This window comes from Dipodomys spectabilis, unplaced genomic scaffold, assembly GCF_019054845.1.
Source record: "Dipodomys spectabilis isolate Male_0828 unplaced genomic scaffold, ASM1905484v1 ptg000018l, whole genome shotgun sequence".
NCBI lineage: Eukaryota > Metazoa > Chordata > Mammalia > Rodentia > Heteromyidae > Dipodomys > Dipodomys spectabilis.
In genome coordinates, this window is record NW_024870695.1 from 3011175 (window position 1) to 3035917 (window position 24743).

General features: G+C 56.9%; 1 protein-coding gene across 3 annotated transcripts in view; it reads left to right on the forward strand.

Moving 5' to 3' along the window:
* Window positions 1–24743, forward strand: part of Rai1 (retinoic acid induced 1) — a 129277-nt gene that overhangs the window by 98924 nt on the left and 5610 nt on the right. For 2 of the 3 annotated variants that reach the window (XM_042674140.1, XM_042674139.1), the window contains 3 exons: window positions 12905–17382; window positions 17416–18527; window positions 24066–24159. In XM_042674140.1, the coding sequence (XP_042530074.1) occupies window positions 12921–17382; window positions 17416–18527; window positions 24066–24159 (5668 nt within the window). In that variant the 5' untranslated portion in view covers window positions 12905–12920. Of the gene's footprint in view, window positions 1–1716; window positions 1770–12904; window positions 17383–17415; window positions 18528–24065; window positions 24160–24743 lie in introns of those variants that run through there. The other variant, XM_042674141.1, reaches the window with a different exon arrangement.

Sequence of the window (24743 nt, forward strand, 5' to 3'; positions counted from 1 at the left end):
AGCCAAATCCCACTTGGGACTCTTAAGGAGCCTGGAAGCATGTATGTGGATCAGTGGTAGTTGACTGTTGACTTTGCTCTCCAACCCACCCCTCCCCCCCCAGCAACTCTTACTCTTTTATCTCCTGAAAACCCATGCTCAGAAATTTCCAGAGTTGTCAGGGAATACACTTTGTCACTGATCGGTGGTATGTCTTCAGGTGTTTATATTTACTGCTGCCCTAGGGTAGCCCCTTGTCAAGTCTAGGGGGCCCCTGAGGTTTCAGTCTGGAACAGCCTCCTTCCCTCTCTGAAGCTGTTTCCATGTCTGAAATTTGAGGTGACCTTTGCAAGGTTTGAGGGTAAAAGGTTCCTTCCTCTTCTGTCACCTGGGGGCCAGGTACAGGCCGCAGTAACAGGTACTGAGAACTTTCCAGATCAGAGGGAGGCCCAAATCTCGTATAGCTGATTGTGGGGAGCAGCTCTTTGAGGACCCTTCCAACCCATTGGCCTGCTTGTGATTAAGGTGCCATGTCCCCCTCTTCCTCCTGGACCCACTTTGCTTGCAGGGTGGGCCTGCCCCAGGGTGTCACAGCCAACCCAACCAGTCACTGTCCTGCATCTGTGCTCCACCTGTATCTCCTCTCTGCCTAGCAAGAGAAAGCTCCAGCCTCCCCCTCCTCCCCAGACTGCTCCCTCGGGGTGGGGCCCAGCGGAACCCCAGGCCTCTAGGCCCTTCCTTCCATCCCAGCTAAGCCTCAGAGAGAACTGCGTCTCAGGTTCCCAAACAGGCGGTGTTCTTTCCTGCCGCTAAGCCAGGCAGCAACCAGCGGCTGGAACGCCCTGCTTTCTTCTCGGCCCACCACTTCCGCCACTTTCCCTCCTTGGAGGCTGCTACCCCACCTCCCTCGGCGGGGCGGGGCTGTAGGGGCCCCAGCCCCGGGGCTCCGGGATTGCGCACGAAGCAGTCTGGAAAACGTCAACGACTGGGGACTGGGAGGGGATCCAGTCAGAGCCCCAGGGATGGGGGGGGGGGGGTGTCTGGGGGCTCAGCCATGCCTCTGCTGACCACCTCCTTCGCTGGCAAGGAATGGCTGGAGATTGGGTGGGTGACCATTGAGAGAACTGGGCAAAACTTCCTTCGGCCTCGTTCCCCTCGGTCTTGGGGGCTGAGGCGGGGGGGGGGGGGGCGGTCTCCAAAGGGGTGAGCCTGAGCAGAAGGGCAGGAAGAAGTAAGCCACCTTCACCAGCCCCCTGTGCGCCCCTGGCGCGGGTGGGGTCCCCCTTTGAAGTAGTCGGTGTGGCCAGCCAGCTGCCGGTTAAATGGCCTGTTTGTTTGGAGTGGCTTGGGGAGGGGACTGGAGGTGGGGGAGCAGCGCCCCACTTGGCGCCGCTGCTGCCCGAGGGTCCGCGCGCGTTGGGAGCTCCAGCTTCTATGTGATTGAAGACAAGGGTGGGCGTTGAGCAGAGAAGGCCGAGAACCGGAGGGGGCTTCGCGCCCAGGACCGGCCGCCCCCCCCCCCAGTTAGCGGGGCGGGTGTGTGTGGGGGGGGAGCAGAGCAGGAGCCGCCTCTCGCCGCCACTCTGCGCGCGGGGTGGGAGGGAGAGAGGGAGGCGAGGGGACGAGAGCGCCGGGCTCCCCGCCCCCATCCCACCCGGTTCCAATATTTCGCTGAAAGGCACGCGGCTCCTAATCGGTCCTTTCCAGGCTGAGATTTAGCCGCGCGATGCCCGCGCAGGGGCGGGGGCCGCGGGCCGGGGGAGGCGCTGAGTCCGGAGCCGCCGAGCGAGGTGAGGAGCCCCAGTCCTCGGCTGGTGGAGCGGGCGGGCGGGCGGGCGCGTAAACCCGAGAGGCAGATATAGAAAGGGGGGCAGGTTAAAAATAACCCTCTCCGGCTGGGAAGCTCGCGCGCGCTCTCTCGCCTCGTTCGGTGCCAGAGGACTCCAGGGGAGGTGGCGTTGGGGAGGGCAGAGCGGGATTCCCCCTCCTCCGCCGCCGGGCGGGGTGCCCGCCTGCGCGCCGCGGCTGCACGTGTGTTAGGGCCGCGCGCCCCGGCCCCTCACCACCCGGCCGGTGGGCGCCCCCTCCCCAGGACCGGGCGCATCTGGCAGCGGACCCCGCCTGCAGCCTTGCGCGGCTGGAGGGAAGCGCTCCATTATTCATTATTTACGAGCGTTAATAGGTTTTGAGGCGCTGGGGGTGGGGATGGAGGGCGAGGGCGCAGTGGGGACCCAGGCGTTAGGGGAAGGAGTGGGGGAGCGAGGGGGAAGGGCGGGGGCGGGGCTGTGGCGCTGGCCTGGAGAAAAGGTCTCCGCCTTTGGTCTGAGCGTCCGAGGCGCGCGTCTCCGTCTGGTTCCTCCACGTCTCTGGGCGTTGGGGCGCGCAGGGCTCCGCGGAGGCCCCTCGGCCTCTGTCCTCCGCGCCCTAGCCCTTCCTGAGGCGTGGGGAGGAGGCGGTGGGTCTTACTGCCGGCTTGTGCGCCCCTCGCCGCAGCCGCCGCCTCCCATTGCAGCCCCGGCCTCATTTATCATCATCTTTGGTCAAGTGGAGTGTGCAAGGAACAGCTGCTTCACTCGGCTGACTTCCGAGGGCGGCTACAGCAGGAATCAGGGAGATGAATGATGGGGTCTGGGAGGGGGGGGGGGTGCGCAGCCCCCCGGGGTCCCCGCGCAGGCTGGAGGGCGGCAGGAAGCGTCCAGGGCCGCCTCTGCCTCGTGGCGAGTACAGCGCCCCCCCCCTTCCGCTGTCCCAGCGCCTCCAATTACTGCGGATCGGGGACCAGGGACGCCCCAGGAGGTGGTCGGGGCGCGGGAGGGGGGACGCCCTTCGCCGGCGGAGGACGGACCGGCGCGCGGCTGGCGGAGCCCGAGGTCGCCGTGACCTTGCTGGGGTCAGCGGGTTGGGCTGCGGAGGAGGCGGCGCGGCATCTTTGGTGGCGCTTTCCGGATTGGCGCAGAGGCCGAGAAACCAGGCGGGGGTGTGCGGGGAGGGGGGGGGGGACACAAATAGAAGGTGAAATTTTACCTGCCCCTGAGGGAGTCCTGCGGATTTTCTGCCGGCAGCGGCAGGCGCTCTGCCTTTGTCTTACACGACTGAAACATCTGTTGCAGAGGGGCGGTGAGGCCGCAAACAAACCCCCACACACCCCGCGCGACTCTCCCCCAACCCCGGTTTGGCCCTGCCGGGGGGCTCCAGGCCTCGCGGCACCGCATTAACCCTGCTTGCGCTGGGGCGCACGCCGGGCCGGCCCCCTGCCTCCATGTGGGGCTCTTCGCCCCCGCCCTAGAATGAGCCCTGGTTGGGGCGCCCAGTGCCCTTCCTCCAACCTGAAACGGCGCCGTGGCACCGATCGGGGGTGGGGAGCAGTGGGAGCTGGCTGGGGAAGGGTTAATGGCCTAGTCGCAGACCCTAATTGTCAAGAGCCGGGCCCCGCTTCGTTTCAATTACCCTAAGTAGAGACTGAATGCGCAATTAACGAAGTCAGCTTGCCAACTGGAAAGCCGTCCCCGCTTTCACAGTGAGCGGAATACTCCACCAGCTGACTTGGACGAAGCAATTTCCTCCTCCTCTCTCTCCTCTCTCTCCCCTTTCCCTCTCTCTTTCTCCCTCTCTCCCTCTTTTCCAGCCCCCTCCCTCTTTTTCGCTCTCCTTAATAATAAAATTATACCAAGCAGTTTGCGGTGTGGCAGGCGGCCAGAAAAGCGTTTCTTTAAACGCCGCCGTCTCACAATTAGGCAGCAAGAGGATTTGACACGCCGTGGCGGCCTGACAGGCGGCTTCCTCCCCTGGGGGCTGGGGGGAGGGAGGGGGCGCCAGATCCCCCCCTCCGCTCCCCCAGGTGGAACCGGGGCTGGGAGGGGCGGCCAGGCTGCGCCTCCCCGGCTGTCAGATGCTGTAGGAGGGGGCGTCGGAGGCAGGGCAGCAGGGGTGGTTCCGCCCGGCACATTCCGCGGCTCCCGCGGGAAGCAAGTGCGTCCAAGAGGAAGGCCTTGTTCCCCTGTTTCTGTTTGATAGACAGCCACTCTGGGGCACAGAGCTGCGGAGGAACTCAGCCCTGCTGGGCCTGCTGGACAAGGCACTGACCTTCTCTGGGCTTCCATTAATCTCTGCAAAATGAGAGGGAGGTTTGAGGATATGCTTGGCAGAAAGTGGGGGGAGGGGAAAAGAGGAAACTAGCCAGAAACCCCTCCGCAACTTGAGGGACAGATGGGGTGGGAGTGGGGGGGAGGCTCAGCCACACCAGAGATGTCAGACATTAGTCACAATGCAGGACTGGGCAGGACTGCCAAAGATCAGAAGACAGAACATTGTCTGTCTCCTGCAGCCAGGCTGAGGTTAGGGAGGTCCAGAGAATTGGGCAGAGGTGGGAAGTAGCCTCAAAAACCTCTCCTTGCTCTTTGCCCTGGGAAAGCTGCTGCTGACTCACCCCTCCTCAGATGGTCAAGTGCTCCTCCATCCTCCACATCCGCTGTGTATTGTAACTTTATCTTCACAACACCATTGACGGGGTGGTGCCCTACTGGGCATCTGCCTCAGCAGGCAGGGACATGCTGCTCTTCCTGTCCTGGGCACCCTGCTCAGCCCCACCCCTACTTAAGCTGAGCAGAAATGGGCCCCAGGAGCTGAAGGGTACAAGCACTGAAGAGGCTTCAAACTTCACCCTTCCAAGTTGGCTATCTCGTGTCCTGGCTTCCAAGACATCATCAGATCTCCCTTTGGGCCTCTTCCCTTTGAGGCTGTGATAAATTACATAATGACACTCAAAGCAGATCTTGACATGCCTCTCATCCTGTGCCCCTCTCGCCCTGTATGTCCTTATAGGCATCAGCTCAGGCTCCTTTCTCGACTTATAGCTTAGGACCAAATAGAAGAAGCCCCTGCCCTCATCCCTCATCAAATTCCATTCTAGTGTGGGAGATGCGTGGAAAAAACAGCTCATTGTCCCACTAATTGTGTAATTAACACTTTAATGAGCACCTTTGAGGAGCCTGGCCAGAGCCCCAGAAGAGTGGGAGGCAGGGCCTCACCCTGTCTGGTATGGCATGCTGCCAAGGCCATTGTCACCCTTATGGACCTGAGCTCCTACGTGGGCACATCCTTTGCAACACTGCTGAATTCCATCCTCCACAGGATCAAAACTGCGTGGGCCTCCTGCACCCTGGGCACCCACCTCCTCCGCTCCTATGCTTTCCTGGTTCACACTGCTCCTAGAGCTACTCACAGGCCAGAGAACCTTCTAACTCACTATGGGCCCAAACCCCAAACCCACAAGGGCCTGCCTTTGTCCATGCTAAAGCTCCCTCTGAATCCGCTATTTCAGCTTGTGATCAAGTATAGCCCATGGACAGGTTCTCTTGAATTCTGGTGGGTTTTTTTTTTAAAGCAGGGCCTTTGATTGATAACATTTTTTCAAATGAAATATGCCCCTTTTGTAAAATTCTAGCTTTTTAAAGGAAAACACTCAGGTGCTGTAGCGCTCTAGGGTCCCATTCTGTCATAGCAGCAATGTCATAGTAGCAATCGGCTGGATGGCCAGGATCTCCAGCCCCATATGCCCATTTCAGGCAATGTTCATGAAATGAAAGCTGTGGCCCCCAGTGCTGTTGTTCCAACCCAGTCCTGGATATTGGGGATGGAGGGGGGGGGGTGTTGGTCCTGGAGTTTGAACTTGGGGCCTGAGCACTATCCCTGAGCATTTTTGCTCAAAGCTAGTCCTGTACCACTTGAGCTACAGCTCCATTCCCAGCTTTTTGCTTGTTAGTTGGTGATAAGAATCTCACACTTTGCTACTCCAGCTGGCTTCAAACTGTGATCCTCACATCTCAACCTCCTAGTAGGATTATAGGCCTGAGCCATCAGTACCCAGCTTTGGATGTTTTCAGAGTTAGTGTTATATTTGGAGCATTATTCAACAAATATTATTCTGGATGATGAGAATATGGCTGTGACCAAAACAGGCAAAAATCCTTCCTCTCATGGATCTTTTGTTCTAAAAGAAGAGAGACCAATAATAACAAGTCACAGTTTATTTCAAGAAGGTAAGTGCTTTGGAAAAGAAGTTGGGGAGGGGGGTGCTTGGAGAGGCATTACAAACTGGTCAGAAAAGGCCCCTGGAAACAGTGACAGATGAGCAGATTTGGAGCTGGTAGTATGTGGTATTCCCTGCAGAGGACATCGTCCGTGCAAAGGCCCTGAGCCCCAGGGAAGTGAAAGGCTTGCCAAAGTCAAAAGTCAGCATTCATACAAGCCTACTGGTTTGGCATTTCTGTGTGTCTTCATCCCCAGGGAAGCAAGCCATGCTTGTGAGTAGCAGAAGACAAGCCTGGAGCGAAGCTGGATGTGCAGTTATTCAGGTTTATCTCATCCATATCATATATACTCCTGCAGGTATATGAATAGTTGGGATTTGGATACAGAGAAGAGCAGAGAAGCCTGGAAGCATCCTTGTGGCTTCTCTTAGGCCCCTCTGTCCAGCTCCTTGAGTTTGCTGGTCCTGAGACCCTAATGACATCAGCCTGGCCAGGAGCAGGGAGGATGGGCTATGGACCCAGGCCCTCTCAACATCTGCACCGTGCAGGCAGCCCCCTCCCTCTTCTCCTTTCCTCATTTTGACAGAGATGATGCCTTTTATTCAGTGGTGAATAAAATGATCTTAAAAAATTATCTACAAGAGACCGAGGAGTGGATAATTGTGCTATTGGACTCCCCAGGAGGACCCTGGAATAACAGCAGCAGCTTCAGACCCCAGACCCAGCCCACTCACCTCACAGCACGTGTGGGGCTGTTGGCCATCTGCCCCAAGGCCTCTGCACTGTGGGCCCCTGCAGCTCAAGTCTCCCTGCCTGTCGCTGGCTTCATCCAGGAATGGGAGCAGTGGGGCAGGGGGTGAGTGTGTGAAGTTAAGGGTCCTAAGCTCAGTGCAAGCTTTACAGGCTGTGCAGGAAGCAGGGGTCGGGGGAGGGCTGTACCTGCAGGGGTTAGAGAGACCCTTCCAGGAGATCCCATTTGAGGACTGTAATAGATCTTAGCTCTATCCCTAGAGGAGACAGCATTGGTGGGTGGGAGAAGGATAGCTACTCCAAACATCTGGTCAATCAAGAAACTTGCTCCAAGCCGGGCGCTGGTGGCTCACGCCTGTAATCCTAGCTACTCAGGAGGCTGAGATCTGAGGATCGCGGTTCAAAGCCAGCCCGGGCAGGAGAGACCGTGAGACTCTTCTCTCCAATAAACCACCAGAAAACCGGAAGTGGCGCTGTAGCTCAAGTGGTAGAGCGTTCGCCTTGAGCTGAAGAGCTGAGGGACAGCGCCCAGGCCCAGAGTTCAAGCCCCACGACCGACCAAAAAAAAAAAAAAAAAAAAGAAACTTGCTCCTATCTCTCCAACATCTTCGAGTCCTGAGCCCCAACTTCTCTGGAAGTCACTAGTCTCACAGAAAGCAGACTGAAGCATCTGCTTCTCACTCCACTGCTTGCCTTACTACTCAGGACCCTGCAGGCCCTGCAGAGAGGCATGCTGGGCACCTCATGGGGTTCGCCCAAGACATGGGTAGCTCATAAATGTAGAAGTGTTACATGGGAAGAACCGGAGAGGCCGTGCATTGGGTTGGGGCTGCTTTGTCTTCTAGGGCACAACTGTGTGTAGGGCACAACTGTCTGGTCTTTCTGACACTTCAGGGACCCATCCCTTCTTTCCCATCAAACCAAGGCCCTTAGGACTCATAGACCCCCAGATAGCAGTAAATCTGGCTGATGATTTATCCTGCTCATTCAGCTCCCATACATTTATTATTCCCATCCACAACAGATGGGGAGACCCTGGTGATTCCACCTTCTCCCAGGACCCCAGCCTTACCCCTTCCCAGCCTCCTGAGGCCCTGTAAATCCTCCCACCCCTGCTTCTGGCTTTGAATGGGTTGGGCTTAATTTTTTCCCCCCCTGCAGCTGCAAATCAGGAAACCAGGGTATAAAACAACTTTGAGTAAGTAGGTGGAATAGGACCAGTGGCCTAGCAGCTGACAGGGAACAGGAAGTTCCTCCTCCCCTTTCTTTCTACCCTCCCTTTCTCTCAAGAAACAATTCCCTCCCAATCCTTCTCAGCTGGGCTTTTTTTGGGGGGAGGGGGTAGAGATCCTGGTCTAAGACTCAAATTTGGTATCAGATGCTTTCTCTCATTGGCTGATGCTTTGCCACATGAGCCAACTTCCAACCCCTGGATCCTTTAGGATCCTCCCACTGGCCTGCAGCAGCTTTGACCCCAGGTCCAGCCATTTCTTGGACTTTGAGAGGCTCTGGGCCTTGGGGCCCCTCACTGAGGCTGCTCAGGGGACAGTAGCCATGCTGACAGAGGTGGCCAGTGACCATCATTGCCTGCTAGCTGACCTCTACATATGGTGGGCCTGGCTGCAGGTAGATGAAGAGAAGGAGGAATAAATTTGTAAGACCTGAAAGCTTGGAGTGGAACTCATTGGGAGAGTGCTTGCCTAGTGTGTCCAAGGCCTTGGCTTCATCCCCAGTCCTGCAAAAAGAAAAGTGGAACCTGACTTACCCTCTAGGCCTCACAGGCTACAGAGCAGACAATAAGTCCATACTCACCTCTTAGCTCAGTACCTTGGTCTTGCTGCCCTTCATCAAGACATCTTTCTCTATGGGGCTGGGAAGGTGACTCAGTGGTAGAGCGCTTGCCTTGCATGTATGAGACCCTGGGTTCGATTCTTCAGCACCACATAAGCAAAAAGAAAAAAGCTGGAAGTAGCACTGTGGCTCAAGGGGTAGAGCGCTAGCCTTGAGCTGAAGAGCTGAGGGACAGTGCCCAGCCCCACGACCGGACCCCAAAAAAAAAAAAACATACAACAGCAAAACATCTTCCTCTAAAATAGGAATTCCTTGCATGGGGTCCAGGCAAATGAGGATCCACCCTTAGTGTCCCTGGGATACTAAGTACTTCACTTTGTCTATAAAAGGGACACGACAGTCCAAGCACTGAGTGGGCAGCCTGTGCAGAGGAGATGCCCAGCAGTCAAGGGTCTCCTGTAACCTTGGAGCCTTCAACTCTTTGAGGGTAAGACTGTGCCCAAGACTGAGGGCTTACCCTAGTAGGGATTAGGATCTCATCATGCCCCTCCAAGCATTATTTCATGGCTACATAGCTGACTTTGAGGTCTGAGACCAGCTGCTGGGTCCAAGGAAGTTCCAGGACACTGGAATGTAAGGACTGAAGTCCTAGCACAGATACTGTGGAGCATGGCCCTGAGCTCCTGCCCTGCTGGACCTGGCTGGCCTCTCCATCCAGGAGCCTAAGATGACCAGCTTCCAGGAAAGGCAGTAAGGATGAAGTAGTCCTGTGAGTGTGGAACTTACAGGGTGCTCAGAACCCTCCTGCCCACCAGGTTCTTCCAAGACAGGGGAAGAGGCCTCTGAGGAGGTCCAATTTTCCAGGGAAGAAGCAGCTAGGAGCAGAGGGAGGAACCTGAAGCACAGGCCCCACAAGAACCCTGTATATGTAATGGCCCATCCTGTGGTCCCCACTTCTGAAGCCTCCTCCTGCCCACTTGGCCATGTCTTCCTTTTTCCAGTTTCAAAGGTCACGGCCATCCTGTTAGTCCTACTTGGGGCCCTCTTTTGTCCCCCTCCAGTCTGCTCCAGCTCTACTCCCTGCCTCTCTCCCCCTCCTTGTCCTTTCCTAGTGCTCTTGAAAAATAATCATAATCACAATAATTAATAACAACATGGCCCATGGCAGGCCTGAGGCAGCTCTTAAAGAAGAAACACTCATTTTCTCCTGGCTGAGCTGGTGGGACCTCTGCAGGTCCAAGAGGTGGCTGTGGTGCCACCATGCCTTTGTTCCTGCATCCTTCCTTCAGCTTGGGCTTGAAGGGTGGTGTTGCTTGCACCCTCCATCAGGCACTGGGCCTCCTGTATTTTAATTGAACTGTCTTTTCTTAGAGATAGATGTTTCGCCACATCCAGCTGCTCATGTGTATTGGGAAACCCGCCTGTAATCCAGTTCGGCTAAATTAAAAGACGCAGCAGCTGGACTGATTAAACAGGGAGGGGAGATTTGGACAGAGCGGGCAGGGAAGGGGACATTGCTAATGGCACCCCCCCCTTTTTAAATAATGTTTCTGGTAATGCATTTGGGAGAATGTGAAAAAAAAAATAAAAAATAAAGCCGTAGAAATGTTAATGATATCCACAGGACACTCAGCAGGAAATGAGAGTGATCTGGGACTAATAAAAGCCGAAATGTAATTTGTGCAGATATACGAGGGAGGTGCAGCCTTCCGAGTGGTCCTGGGTTTGCGCATTCTGGGCTCATAAATGCACACCCAGGGAGGCCAGTGAACTGGCTCTGGCTTTGGAACGGGTTTGGAAGGGCTCTGTGCCAGACCTTGAACCTCAGGGTGGCCTCTCTGAAGGGGGCAGGGGCGGGGCAGGAGGCACAGGGCTGCCCCACTTGACTAGGAGCTGCCATCAGCTCCTCCTCCAGGAGTGTTTTGCTTTGTTTTTGTTGGTCATAGGGCTTGAACTCTGGGCCTGGGCACTGTCCTTCAGCTCAAGGCTCAAAGCTAGTGCTCTACCACTTGAGCCGCAGCGCCACTTCCAGTTTTCTGGGTGGTTTATTGGAGATAAGAGTCTCACGGATGTTCCTGGCCGGGCTGGCTTTGAACCGAGATCCTCAGATTTCAGCCTCCTGAGTAGCTAAGATTATAGGCGTGAGCCACTGGTGTCCAGCTCCTCCAGTAGTGTTTTATCCAAGCTGCCAGGTGGGGATTGAAGCAGGTTAGAAGGGCAGCCGCTACTTTGTGTTGGGGACAACAGCGATGAGCCCAGGGAAGGGGAGGCAGAAGGCTTTGACAAGCTGGTACTTGCCTTGGGGGCAGCTGGATCAGGACAGATGACTCTGGCAGCAAGGGATGCTTCAAGTTGGCCTGCTGAGACAAGTGGGGGGGGCTTCTGGGGGCCATGCAGCTGACCTGGACGTGTCCTGCGTTACTGGACTGTGGTCTCTTCTGTCCCCTTCTCTGGATTGGTCCTTAGACACTGAATGAGGATGTCATCTTTGATGGGGTCCAGACCAAAGGAGAAGGGTGGGTAGACCTCCCTTTTCCACTCTCCTCACACATTTCTCTTTCTTTCTTTCTTTCTTTCTTTTTCTTTTCTTTCTTTTTTTTTTTTTTCTTTTTGTTGGTCGTGGGGTTTGAACTCTGGACCTCAGCTCTTCAGGTCAAGGCTAGCACTCTACCACTTGAGCCATAGCGCCACTTCTGGTTTTCTGAGTGGTTTATTGGAGGTAAGAGTCTCACAGACTTCCTGCCCGGGCTGGCTTTGAACCGCAATCCTCAGGTCTCAGCCTCCTGAATAGATAGGGTTACAGGCGTGAGCTACCAGCGCCTGGCTCATTTCTCTTTCTTATTCCCACATTTGTTTTTCTTTCTGTGGCCCCTCAAAGAACCCTGGAATCTGTGCAGCCCTACCCAAGCCACCCCTCCTTTTTTTTATGTGTTTGGTAATAAGAACAGGAAAGTCCTTGTTCTCCTCTGGGGCCCCAGGCCACACAGGCTGAGCAAGTGGAACTCTTGTTCTTCCAGTCTCTGCTAGGTAAATCCAGAGCCTTCTGAGACTCAAGGCTGCTAGCCATTCCTCACCTGATTCCTGAAAGCCTGGAGCGAGCATCCCTTTCTCTTTGATCCCTCCTTTGAGAGTTTTCTGGGGTGATCAGGGCAGCCAGTCTGTTGGGGGAACCCTGAGCGCAGGCACCCGGGTCTGGCCTGTATTGCAATCCCAGCCCCACTTCCCTGAATAACCCCTGCTTAGCTGTAGGTCGTTTCCTGACCCAGGGCCCTGCTCTGGGGCAGCTCAGACTCCTGAGCCCAGCTCCTAAAATCATAACCAGATGGGGTTCTCAGTGCTCCCTGCCCCAGCCCTGACCTGCGGAGACTGGGAGGGGCCCTGCCAGGAGGGATGGGACTGTGTCACACCATGCAGGAGGGGCCTGGGCCTGGGCTCTCTTCCGTGGCTGTGGGACTGCGTCTGTCTCCAATTAGTATGCGCTCCCACACTCTGGGCCACGTAATCTGTTTATGCACCTATGATATCAAAAGAGGAGGCAGGTGCTGCTGTCCTGCCTTCCCCCGAGTCAGGAAGGGACGCTTTCTGACTACAGTGGCTCCACAGCCCCCAGTTGACGTCTGCTAGCAGCAACAGACAGAGTCCAGATGGCATGGCAGTGATGGGGAGGAGGAGGAGGAGGTGTGTGTGTGTGTGTGTGTGTGTGAGAGAGAGAGAGAGAGAGAGAGAGATGCCAGTGTGGACGTGTGTGTGTGTGTGTGCGTGTGCACGCGCGCGTGCCTGGGTATGTGCTGTCATGCCAGGCCTTGGTAAGCAGCCTCTCCAGGATGGGGGCAGGGGCAGATCACGGATCCCCCCAGCGTGTCTGGGTCACGCTCAAGCACGGCTGCAGGGGGACTAAGATTAGAGGATCCAGCAAGCCCCAGGGGACAGGAGCCTGAATTGCCTTGCTCTGCTAAATGATTTTGAGCTGTCTGCAAGGGCTGGGAGGAGGGGAGTGCAGGGGTGGGGGAGCCAGCTAGGAGGTGGGTGGGGTAAAGTGGCTGCTCCCGGGCGCCCTGGCTCTGGCTGGATCTCTTTGCACTTCTCATACTGGTGGTGGCTGTCCTTGGCGAGGCTCAGCTGCAGGCGCAGTGGAAGTGGGAATTAGGGAGCACACCTTCTTTCACCAGAAGTTGTCAATATGTGTATAGCTGGTGGGGAGGCTCTGGCAGGGCGAGAATATCAGGGGCCCTTCATAGGCTGGGGAGGTGGCTGGGAGGGGCGCTGGCTGAGGCCGAAGGACAAGGACAAGGCCCATCTGAATAGCTTTCCCTCCCCCACCCCCTGCCCTCCATCTCTCCTTTTTCTTTTCACAGATAACCAGCCCGAGTCATGCAGTCTTTTCGAGAAAGGTGTGGTTTCCATGGCAAACAACAGAACTACCCGCAGACCTCACAGGAAACATCGCGCCTGGAGAATTACAGGCAGCCCAGTCAGGCTGGGCTAAGCTGTGACCGGCAACGGCTGCTGGCCAAGGACTATTACAGCCCACAGCCTTATGCAGGTTATGAGGGTGGTACCAGCACACCCTCTGGTGCAGCAACCACAGTGGCTGACAAGTACCACCGAGGCAGCAAGGCCCTGCAGGGGAGGCCAGCTTTCCCTGGCTATAGCAGCGTCCAGGACAGCAGCCCCTACCCGGGACGCTATTCTAGTGAGGAAGGTCTGCAGGCCTGGGGGGCTCCACAGCCACCTCCCCCTCAACCACAACCCCTGCCAGGAGGGGTGGGAAAGTATGAAGAGAACTTGATGAAGAAGACAGCGGTGCCCCCAGGCAGGCAGTACTCCGAGCAGGGCACCCAACTTCCCTTCCGGACTCACTCTTTGCATGTCCCCCAGCCTCCGCCTCAGCTGCCACAGCCCCAGCAACCCTTGGCATACCCCAAACTCCAAAGGCAGAAACTGCAGAATGACCTCGCCTCTCCCCTGCCTTTTCCCCAGGGCAGCCACTTTCCCCAGCACTCCCAGTCCTTCCCCACCTCCTCTACCTTCTCCTCGTCTGTCCAGGGTGGCAGCCAGGGGACCCACTCTTACAAGAGTTGCACAGCACCGTCTTCCCAGCCCCATGACAGGCCACTGACTGCCAATGCCAGCCTGGCCCCGGGGCAGCGGGTCCAGAACCTTCACACCTACCAGTCAGGCCGCCTTGGTTATGAGCAACAGCAGCAGCAGCAGCAGCAGCAAGCACTTCAGAGCCGGCACCATGCCCAGGAAACCCTCCATTACCAAAACCTCGCCAAATACCAACACTACGGACAGCAAGGCCAGGGCTACTGCCAGCCGGATGCGGCCGTCAGGACTCCAGAGCAGTATTACCAGACCTTCAGCCCCAGCTCCAGCCACTCCCCTGCACGCTCCGTGGGCCGCTCACCTTCCTACAGCTCCACCCCATCGCCGCTGATGCCCAACTTGGAGAACTTTCCATACAACCAGCAGCCACTCAGCACCGGAGCCTTCCCCACGGGTATCACCGACCACAGCCACTTCATGCCCCTGCTCAACCCCTCCCCGACCGATGCTGCTGGCTCTGTGGACACCCAGGCCAGCAACTGCAAGCCCCTGCAAAAGGACAAGATCCCTGAGAACCTGCTGTCAGATCTCAGCCTGCAGAGCCTCACGGCCCTGACCTCACAGGTGGAGAACATCTCCAACACTGTGCAGCAGCTCCTGCTGTCCAAGGCTGCCGTGCCGCAGAAGAAAGGGGTGAAGAACCTTGTGTCCAGGACTCCAGAACAGCACAAGAGCCAGCACTGTAGCCCTGAGGGCAGTGGCTACTCGGCAGAGCCAGCAGGCACACCACTGTCCGAGCCACCGAGCAGCACACCACAGTCCACCCATGCCGAGCCCCAGGAGGCAGACTACCTAAGCGGCTCTGAGGACCCTCTGGAGCGCAGCTTTCTCTACTGCAGCCAGGCCCGTGGCAGCCCTGCCAGGGTCAACAGCAACTCCAAGGCCAAGCCTGAGTCTGTGTCTACCTGTTCTGTGACCTCACCTGATGACATGTCCACCAAATCTGATGACTCCTTCCAGAGCCTGCACAGCACTCTGCCGCTGGACAGCTTTTCCAAGTTCGTAGCAGGCGAGCGGGACTGCCCACGGCTGCTGCTCAGCGCACTGGCACAGGAAGACCTGGCCTCAGAGATCCTGGGGCTGCAGGAGGCCATCGGGGAGAAGGCTGACAAGGCCTGGGCCGAGGCTCCTGGACTGCCCAAAGATGCCAGCAAGCCGCCCTTCTCACTGGAGAACCACAGCGCCTGCCTGGACTCCGTAGCCAAGACTGCATGGCCACGGCCAGGGGAGCCAGAGGCCCTGCCTGACTCCTTACAGCTGGACAAGGGTGGCAGCACCAAGGATTTCAGCGCAGGGCTGTTTGAAGACCCTTCTGTGGCCTTTGCCACCCCTGACCCCAAAAAGACAACCAGTGCCCTGTCCTTTGGCACCAAGTCCACTCTTGGGGCTGCTGCTCCAGACCCCACCACGGCAGCATTTGACTGCTTCCCAGACACAACCACCGCCAGTTCAGTGGACAGTGCCAACCCCTTTGCCTGGCCAGAGGAGAACCTGGGGGATGCTTGTCCCCGGTGGGGATTACACCCTGGTGAACTCACCAAAGGCCTGGAGCAGGGTGGGAAGACCTCAGAAGGACTGGGCAAAGGGGAGGCCCATGAGGCTTCGGCCTGCCTGGGCTTCCAGGAGGAGGAGCCCTCGGGGGACAAGGCAGCCCTGCTGCCTGGGGATTTCAAGCAGGAGGAGGCGGGCGGGGTGAAGGAGGAGGCGGGCGGGCTGCTGCAGTGTCCCGATGTGGGCAAGGCTGACCGGTGGCTGGAGGACAGCCGACACTGCTGTTCTGCTGCTGACTTTGGGGACCTGCCACTGCTGCCAGCCCCTGGCAGAAAGGAGGACCTGGAGGCTGAGGAGGAGTACTCGTCCCTGTGTGAGCTACTGGGCAGCCCAGAGCAGAGGCCGGGCCTGCAGGACCCACTCTCACCCAAGGCCCCGCTCATCTGCACCAAGGAGGAGGCTGAGGAAGTGCTGGACTCCAAGGCTGCCTGGGATTCCCCGTGCCACCTCTCTGGGGAGTCCGTCATCTTGCTGGGCCCCACAGTGGGTGCTGAGTCCAAGGTCCAGAGCTGGTTTGAGTCCTCCCTGTCCCACATGAAGCCAGGTGAGGATAGGCCTGACGCAGAGCGGGCTCCAGGGGACTCTGCCTCCTCGGACCCCTCCCTGGCCCCCAAACTGAGCAAGCCCGCTGTGCCCGAGGCACCGATTGCTAAGAAAGAGCCTGTGCCACGGGGCAAAAGTTTACGAAGCCGGCGGGTACACCGGGGGCTGCCTGAGGCCGAGGACTCCCCATGCAGGGCCCCTGCGCTGCCCAAAGACCTCTTGCTCCCTGAGTCCTGCACGGGGCCCCCACAAGGACAAATGGAAGGGGCTGGGGCTCCAGGCCGGGGGGCCTCAGAAGGCCTTCCCAGAATGTGTACCCGCTCCCTCACTGCCTTGAGTGAGCCCCGCACACCTGGACCGCCAGGCCTGACCACCACCCCCGCGCCCCCGGACAAACTGGGGGGCAAGCAGCGAGCTGCCTTCAAGTCTGGAAAGCGGGTGGGGAAGCCCTCGCCCAAGGCTGCATCTAGCCCCAGCAACCCGGCTGCCCTGCCTGTGGCCTCAGACAGCAGCCCCATGGGTTCCAAGACCAAGGAGACGGACTCCCCCGGCACACCTGGCAAGGACCAGCGCTCCATGATCCTCCGGTCCCGTACCAAACCCCAGGAGATCTTCCACGCCAAGCGGAGGCGGCCCTCTGAGAGCCGGCTCCCCAACTGCCGTGCCACCAAGAAACTCCTTGCTAACAACCACCTGCCCACCACGTTCAAGGTCTCCAGCAGCCCCCAGAAGGAAGGCCGGGTGAGCCAGCGGGCAAGAGTCCCTAAGCCCGGCACAGGGGGCAAGCTTTCAGATCGGCCCCTCCACGCACTCAAAAGGAAGTCAGCCTTCCTGACGCCTGTCCCCACCAAGAAGCGGAACCTCGTGCTACGGAGCAGCAGCAGCAGCAGCAATACCAGTGGCAGCGGTGGGGACGGGAAGGAGGAGAGGGCTGAGGGTTCCCCCAACCTCTTCAGGAGGGTGTCCTCCCCCAAGAAGGCCAAGCCCAAGGGAAGTGGTGAGCCTCCCACCAAGCCACCACCCCTGGAGACCCCTGACACCTGCATCAAGCTCGCCTCCCGGGCAGCCTTCCAGGGTACCATGAAGACTAAGGTGCTGCCACCCCGGAAGGGCCGGGGCCTGAAGCTGGAGGCCATCGTGCAGAAGATCACCTCGCCCAGCCTCAAGAAGTTCGTGTGCAAAGTGCCAGGGGCCCCTCTTGGGACTCCTCTGAGCCCAGCCCTCCCGGACAAAGACCGTGGTGGGCTCAAGAGTGCTGGGGGCAGCCCAGCTGGGGCAGAAGAGGGTCTGGTAAGCATGGGTACTGGGCAGAAACTCCCGGCGGCTTCGGGAGCAGACCCATTGTGCAGAAACCTGGCCAACAGGGCCTTAAAAGGCAAGCTCGTGAACAGTAAGAAACTGTCCTCACCTGACTGTTTCAAAAGTGAGGCCTACCCACCTGCAGAGGCCCTGCAACCCGGGGGGACTGCCCTAGCACCGAAGAAGAGGAGCCGGAAAGGCAGGGCAGGAGCACCAGGACTTTCCAAAATCCCACTGGAGAAGCGGCCCTATCTTGGCCCAGCTCTGCTCCTCACTCCCCGAGACAGGGTCAGCAGCATGCAGGGGGATGTCGAGGACAACTCTGGTGGTGGTGGTGGTGGAGGAGGAGGAGGAGCAGGAGGAGGAGGAGGAGGAGGCAAGAAGCCAAAGACAGAGGAGCTGGGCCTGGCCTCCCAGCCTCCAGAAGGCCGACCCTGCCAGCCCCAGACAAGGGCACAGAAGCAGCCAAGCCACACCAACTACAGCAGCTACTCCAAGCGGAAGCGTCTGACCCGAGGCCGAGCCAAGAACACCAATGCTTCCCCCTGTAAGGGGCGTGCCAAGCGGAGACGGCAGCAGCAGGTACTGCCCCTGGATCCTGCAGAGCCTGAAATCCGCCTCAAGTACATTTCCTCTTGCAAGCGGCTGAGGGCAGACAGCCGGACCCCAGCCTTCTCACCCTTCGTGCGGGTGGAGAAGAGAGACGCATTCACCACCGTGTGCACTGTTGTCAACTCCCCCGGGGGCGAGCCCAAGCCCCATAGGAAGCCTTCCTCTTCCACCTCCTCCTCTTCCTCGTTCTCCTTAGACTCAGCTGGGGCCTCTCTGACCACACTCCCTGGAGGCTCCATCCTGCAGCCTCGGCCCTCCCTGCCCCTCTCCTCTACCATGCACCTGGGGCCTGTAGTGTCCAAGGCCCTGAGTACCTCTTGCCTTGTTTGCTGCCTCTGCCAAAACCCAGCCAACTTCAAGGACCTTGGGGACCTCTGTGGGCCCTATTACCCTGAACACTGCCTCCCCAAAAAGAAGCCAAAACTCAAGGAGAAGGTGCGGCCAGAAGGCATGTTCGAGGAGGCCTCACTCCCCCTTGAGAGAACAGTCAAAGGCCTCGAGTGTGTGGCCACCGCGGCCACCACCGCCGCTGCCACCACCACCACCACCACTGGGAAACCCCCCAGGCCTGACGGCCCAGCTGACCCGGCCAAGCAGGGCTCGCTGCGCACCAGCGCCCGGGGCCTGTCCCGGCGCCTGCAAAGTTGTTACTGCTGTGATGGTCGGGGGGACGGGGGCGAGGAGGTAGCCCCAGCCGACAAGAACCGCAAGCATGAATGCAGCAAAGGGGTCCCCACAGAGCCTGGTGGGGATACCCAGGAGCACTGGGTGCATGAGGCCTGTGCTGTGTGGACCAGCGGGGTCTACCTGGTGGCCGGGAAGCTCTTTGGGCTGCAGGAGGCCATGAAGGTGGCCCTGGACATGGTAAGAGGCCAGCCCAGCTGGGGTGGAGCATGGGGCCTTAGGTACAGGCAGGAAGCTGGTATCTGCAGAGCTACAGGTTGAGTCAATGGTGTCCGTGCCACAGAAGCCCCCCGAAGAGCTGGAAGCAAGGGTGTAAAGGGAGGGGGCAAAGTCAAAGCCCGCATGAGACTAAGGCAGGATATGCTCATCACCCTCTCCCCAAAAACTCCTCTCCATAGCTCTTACATTCCACCCAGCCAGTTCCTACTCCCCCCCACTCAAACCTACCCTCACTAAAAGCTAGGGCCCAGAGAAGATGGGAGGCCCTCAGAATGCAGAGCGAGGGTGGTCTGCGGGAACAGGCTGGTCCTGGTTGGGCTGGGGCAAAGATGGCCCTCAAGCCACAGGGAGCATGGAGCCCTAGTCCACCATAGTCCCTGTGTTGAGCCCTGAGTACCAGCTCCCCTCAGGGAGCTGTGGCTACCGAGTGGCTGTGAACGGAGCCTTCACCTCTCTGTACCACCCCTCAGCCCCAAAATCAGTGCCTGGTACCCACCACGGGAATCATGGGGACAGTGAGTTAATGGTCATCATGCTGTTAGTGTGGCACCTGGCCCACATTTAAGACTCTATCTGGTATCACAGGACTAGGAAAACTAGGATGATGCTGGTACTGAGCACTGCCAGGGCACTGCAGGCCACTGGGCCGGCTGTTTGGGCTCCCTTCCAGGGGTCCACAGCCTCTCTAGCCAGTGAGTCAGGTAGAGAGGGCGACAGGCCCACAGGCCCCTATAAAACCTGCTTTCCCATGGCAGTGGCTAGTGGAAGTGTCTGTGCCCTAGGGTGGTAGACCTGTATCTTGCCACTGGGGGGTGTCCTTCTCCCTCTGCACACTTGGAGCTCAGCCAAATCCCTGGCCCCCTGCATTGGGTCCCTGCATTCATCCTGCCTTTTCTCTACTTACCACAGCCTACTGCAGGTGCCAGGCTCAAGAGGAGCCAGGGCATGGAAGGGCATGGACTGCCAACCTCTGAGCCATTTGGCCACCTGGAAGAGATGCCCAGGCTAGCAGACTTACCCATCCCCCTACCGGTGCTCTCCCATATACCTTGCTCTTCTTCCTTGTAGCTGACAGTGAGTGTGGCCCCTCTGGGCTGCCACATCCCTGGGGCTGCTGAGGCTGCTGCGCATGCCCCCTGGGTTTCCTGGGCTTTTCCTATCTTCCCCCTAGGAATGGCTAGAGGTCCTCTCTGGCCCACCTTGTTCGGGACATCACAACCACTCTGCCCTAATATACACAGTAGGCCATGGCCCCCACAGCCCTGATCTCCTGTGGTTTTGTTGTTGTTTTATTTTGTTTTTCCTTCTATTTCCTGCCCTTCTCAATTTTTCTCCCTCCTTCCTGTGCCCTCTGCCTAAATTCCCAGCTATCCTGAAATAAATTCAGCTTTCTCTTACCATTAAAAAAATTGGCTGGGAGCCAGGTGCTGGTAGCTCAAGCCTGTAATCCTAGCTACTCAGGAGGCTGAGATCTGAGGATCATGGTTCAAAGGCAGCCCCAGCAGGAAAGTCTGTGAAACTCTTATCTCCAATAAACCATCAGAAAACTGGAAGTGGTGCTGTGGCTCAAGTGGTAGAGCACTTGCCTTGAGCTGAAGAGCGGAGGGACAGCACACAGGCCCAGAGTTCAAGCCCCACGACTGACAAAAAAAAAAAAAAAGAAAAGAAAAGAAAAAATAAAGAAAAAGGCTGGGAATGTGGCTTAGTGGTAGAGTGCTTGCCTTGCCTAGCATACATGAAGCCCTGGTTTCAATTCCTCCAAACCACATAGACAGAAAAAGCCAGAAGTGGCGCTGTGGCTCAAGTGGTAGAGTGCTAGCCTTGAGCAAAAAGCTCAGAGATGGTGCTCAGGCCCTGAGTTCAAGCCCCAGGTCTGGCAAAAATAAAAATAAATTTTAAAAAATTCTAGTAGTTCTTGGACCTGCTGGTCCCAGCTGGTGACTATCTTGCCCCTGCCATTCATGTCAGCCCCACTGAAAACTACCATCTACCCAGCAGTCTTGGCTCTGTGGCCTTGTGGAGTACTGAGGGCCAGGGCTGAGAACCCACCGTGTCCCCTTGCATAGCACTGGCAGGCCAGAGCTAGGAAGAACACAGAATGAAGTCCTTTCCTGTCCAGGCCTGTCTCTGTGGCTCTGACACACACGCACACACATGCACACACGCATGCCAGAGGGCCGGCCCTTCTGGACCCAAACTAAACAGGAGTTTGCTGGCCGCAGAGGGTCTCTCCCTACCAGCCCTAGGTGACCTGAGGCTGGCAGTCAGGGTGTGCTGCCCATCCAGACAAGAGGCCACTCCTGAGCCTAGGGGGGTCAGGGTAGGGGTGGGTAATGATTGGAAAAGCCAGGCTTGTCCTCATGGAACACCTTAGAAGAATGTGCAGGATCTAGCCTTCCCAGGCTTCCTGTAGAGTGGCCTCTGGGGTCACAGTGCAGCCCACTGCTTCCTGCCTTGCTGGCTCCCCTGAAACCAAACATGCTGAGCCAAACACCAGGTGTGCATGCCTGTAATTCTAGCACTTGGGAGGATCACAGTTCAAAACCAGCTCAGACAGGAAAGTCCATGATATTCTTTATCTCCAACTAGCCAGCAAAAAGCTGGAAGTGGAGCTGTGGCTCAAGGAGTAGAGTGCTAGCCTTGAGTGAAACATCCAAGGGATAGTGCCTGGCCCCAGGACCGGCAGAACCAAACAAACAGACCCTGGTGCAAATCCCAGTTCTGCCAAGTGCCATTGTATAACTCCAGCCCTGATGCCAACCCAGGTTGGGCAGGTCATCGTGACAGCCCCTACTCAGTAACGAGCTGGTGCTTTAGCCTCACTTTGCTGCCTTATGGACTGAGCTGTGGCCTCGGGCCCTCTCTGCCTCCTTCCCCACAATACCTGTAGTCTTTGAGCTCTGCTATTCCCGGTCCTCCTAGAGCCTCAGCTTCCTGGTCTGCCTCAAGCCCCACTTTCCCATTACCGTCTTATATGCCCTCCCATCCAGATGAGGCCTGGTGACAAAATGCTCCAGATGAGGGGGACACAGGGCTGACTTGTATTGTTATGAGGATGGCAGTGTCTGCTTAGGCCTGGTGTGGGCCTTGGGACAGACAAGGCAGCACTCAGGCCTCATGTGGGGGTTGCTGGGGCTAGGGACATCAGAAGTGTGTTTCTATACCTGTTTCTAAAATGGCACTCAGATGCCTAACTCAAGGGTTGTTGGGGGATACAAGAAAGCAGAGAGGTACTGTCAACTGTAGCAGCTCCTTAAAAGTTCTAACACCCTACGGGCTGCTATGGATTCAACTCAGCCTGGTCTGGGACCCCCATTGGTGCTTTATCGCCTCTGTCTAGGTCAGGAATTGGAGGTCACTGGATTCCAGATCTTCATGCCATTCTCCCAGACTGCTCAGAGACAGTGTGAAAAGTTGGTGTTCTAGAATATTCCTCAGCTCCTACTTCACTCCTGCTCCTGGCCTCCTCAGCTGCAGGAGTTTAGGTGGAGCCTAACTCATCCAGGGCAGCATGTGTACCTGGGTCCACTAGGTTTTGACACAGGCCCCAACTTGGAGCTGTGACTGACCTTAGGGAAGTTTTTCAGCCTCTTCACCTACTGGTTAACCTGGATAAATAACAACATACTGGGCAGGGTGTGGAGGCTTCCACCTGTGATCTTAGCTACTCAGGAGGCTAAATCTGAAGGATCCTGTTCAGAGGCTAGCCCAGAACAAAAGTGCAAGACTATCTGAAAAATGACTAAAGCAAAAAGGGTTTGGAGCATGGCTTTAGTGGTAGAGCGCTCACTTAATTAGCAAATGTGAGGCTCTGAGTTAAAATTCCAATACCACCCAAAATTAGAAATAACTGATTACTGGGAGCTAGTAGCTCATAGCTGTAATCCTAGCTACTCAAGAGGCTGAGATCTGAGGATCAGGGTTCAAAGCCAGCCCAGACGGGAAAGTCTGTGAGACTTATCTCCAATTAACCACCAAAAAGCTGAAAGTGAGCCTGTGGTTCAAGTGGTTAGAGCACTAGGCCTTGAGCACAAAAGCTCAGGGACAATGCCCAGACCCTGAGTTCAAGCCGCAGGAACAGAAAAAAGCCCTGATACTACTGGGCTGCCAGGACTTGGCCTCGGCCTGCTCTGCTCCTCACTTCCTTCCCACCTTGACTTCTCAGCAGGATCACACTACTGTGGTTCATGAACACGCGTGGCCTTGGACCTGTCTCTGTCCCACTTTTCCAAGGGCCTTCTCTGCATTGTCTTACTAAGATGGCCACATCCCGTGCACCCCCCCCCCCCCCATGTGTAGGGGCAGGCATATGCCAGGCCAGGTTCGGGTCAGGTTCACATGAAATCAGAATCTTGAGGTTCCTGTGTCACCACCTTTGCATCTGACCTTTGTTGTCCCAGGGAGGTGACTGCCTCACCCTGGCTACAAGGATCTGGCTCACTGCTGCATGCTCCTGCCACCGCCACAGGAGAGACAGCAGAGCCTCCCACCCTCCCACCATCGGTAGAGTGGGGCTGCTAGAAGGAGCCAGCAGGAGCCACGCAGGGTGGAACCATGCTCGAACGAGCTTTGCTTTACTCACTTTTTGGATAAAGCCTTACGTCTTTGCCCTGCGGAAGCCCCAGATCGCAATCCTTCAGAGTTCTGCCTCCTGAGTAGTTGGGGCCACAGGTAGAAGCCACCACACCCAGTTCAGTATTACAGTTATTGATCCCTATCTCAGCTCCAGGCTGGGCCCTGAGTCAAAACCTAGTAGGCCCAGTCATACTACGTTGTGAACTTTGCAGCTGAGGAGGCCAGGAGCAGGAGTGAAGTGGGGAGCTGAAGAACATTCTAGAACATCAGATTTTCATACTGCTTCTGGGTGGATAATTTCCGCTGCTTGAGCCAGGCATGGTAGTGTATGACCGTAATCCCTGATGCTAGGGAAGGGTTGATGGTGATGGGAGTGTAGAAGGTTCCAGGCAATCTGGGCAAAATTCGTGAGCCTCCTGTTTCAGAACCAAAATATAAGCTGGGCTCTCATGACTCATATCCATAATTCTAGCTACTCTAGAATCTGAGGCCTAGAGTGTTATGGTTGCAAGCCAGCCCAGGCAGAAAAGCTTGTGAGATTCTTATCTCCAAAAATCTATAAGAAGGACCGATGTTTTGGCTCAAGTGTTAGTGCATCAACCAAGCAAGCATGAGACCCTGAGTTCAAATCCCAGTGCCACAAATTTTTTAAAAAAAGAGCCAAGGACACACCACTCACAGCATGAAGGAGCACTGGGCAGATGCTGGCTGCTAGCCCTAGCCATAATGGCCAGTAGTGTCGCCAGCACCCAGCATGCCAGCCCAGGGGCTTCCAGACAGCAAGTGCTTATGGGTGTTTGCATCCCAGCACTGAGCTTCCTGGCTGCCTTCCAGCAGCAGATTTGGAGGAGGCAGGAGGTAGGGGTTGCTGGGGCCTGTGTGGAAAGATGGGGGACTCACCTGCCTGCCTTTTCTCTTCACCAGACATGTTCCAGCTGCCAAGAAGCCGGGGCCACCATCGGGTGCTCCTACAAAGGATGCGTCCACACCTACCACTATCCGTGTGCCAGCGACGCGGGTGAGTGCCAGCCCAAGGGACCGGGGTGGGGGGAGCATGGGCACAGCTCCTCTAACCCAGGTCCCACGTCACCATTGGGGCCCCCTCCCACTCCCTCACTCTTCTTTTTCTCTGCCTAGAGCTGGGCTGGGCAATGCCAGGGTCACTGAAATCAGGTCCCACTCATCTGATTAGGACAGCCCAGAGCAGTGTGGAGAGATAAGGCATAAGCAAGAATATGGAGAGCTTACCAAGGAGCTGGGCCTTTGGAGGATGAATAGGAGTTTATTTGCACAGAGACCAAGGGAAAGGTTATACAACAGTAAATTCCAAATGAAGGACTAGGAGTGCAGAGCATTTGTCCTGCAAATATGAAGCCTTGGGTTACATCCCTAATGGGACAAGCAATCTTGAGCTCTCTTCTGTAATTCCAGCTACTCAGGAGGTAGGATTAGAAGGCCAGCCCAGGCACAGTTGCTGAGACCCTATTTCATGGATAAGTTGAGTGTGTCGGTGGTACACCTCTGTAATCCTAGGTAGGAGAAGTGCAGTCTGAGACTGGTCTCAGGAAAAAAAAAATAGGAGACAACTGAAAAATATCTAAA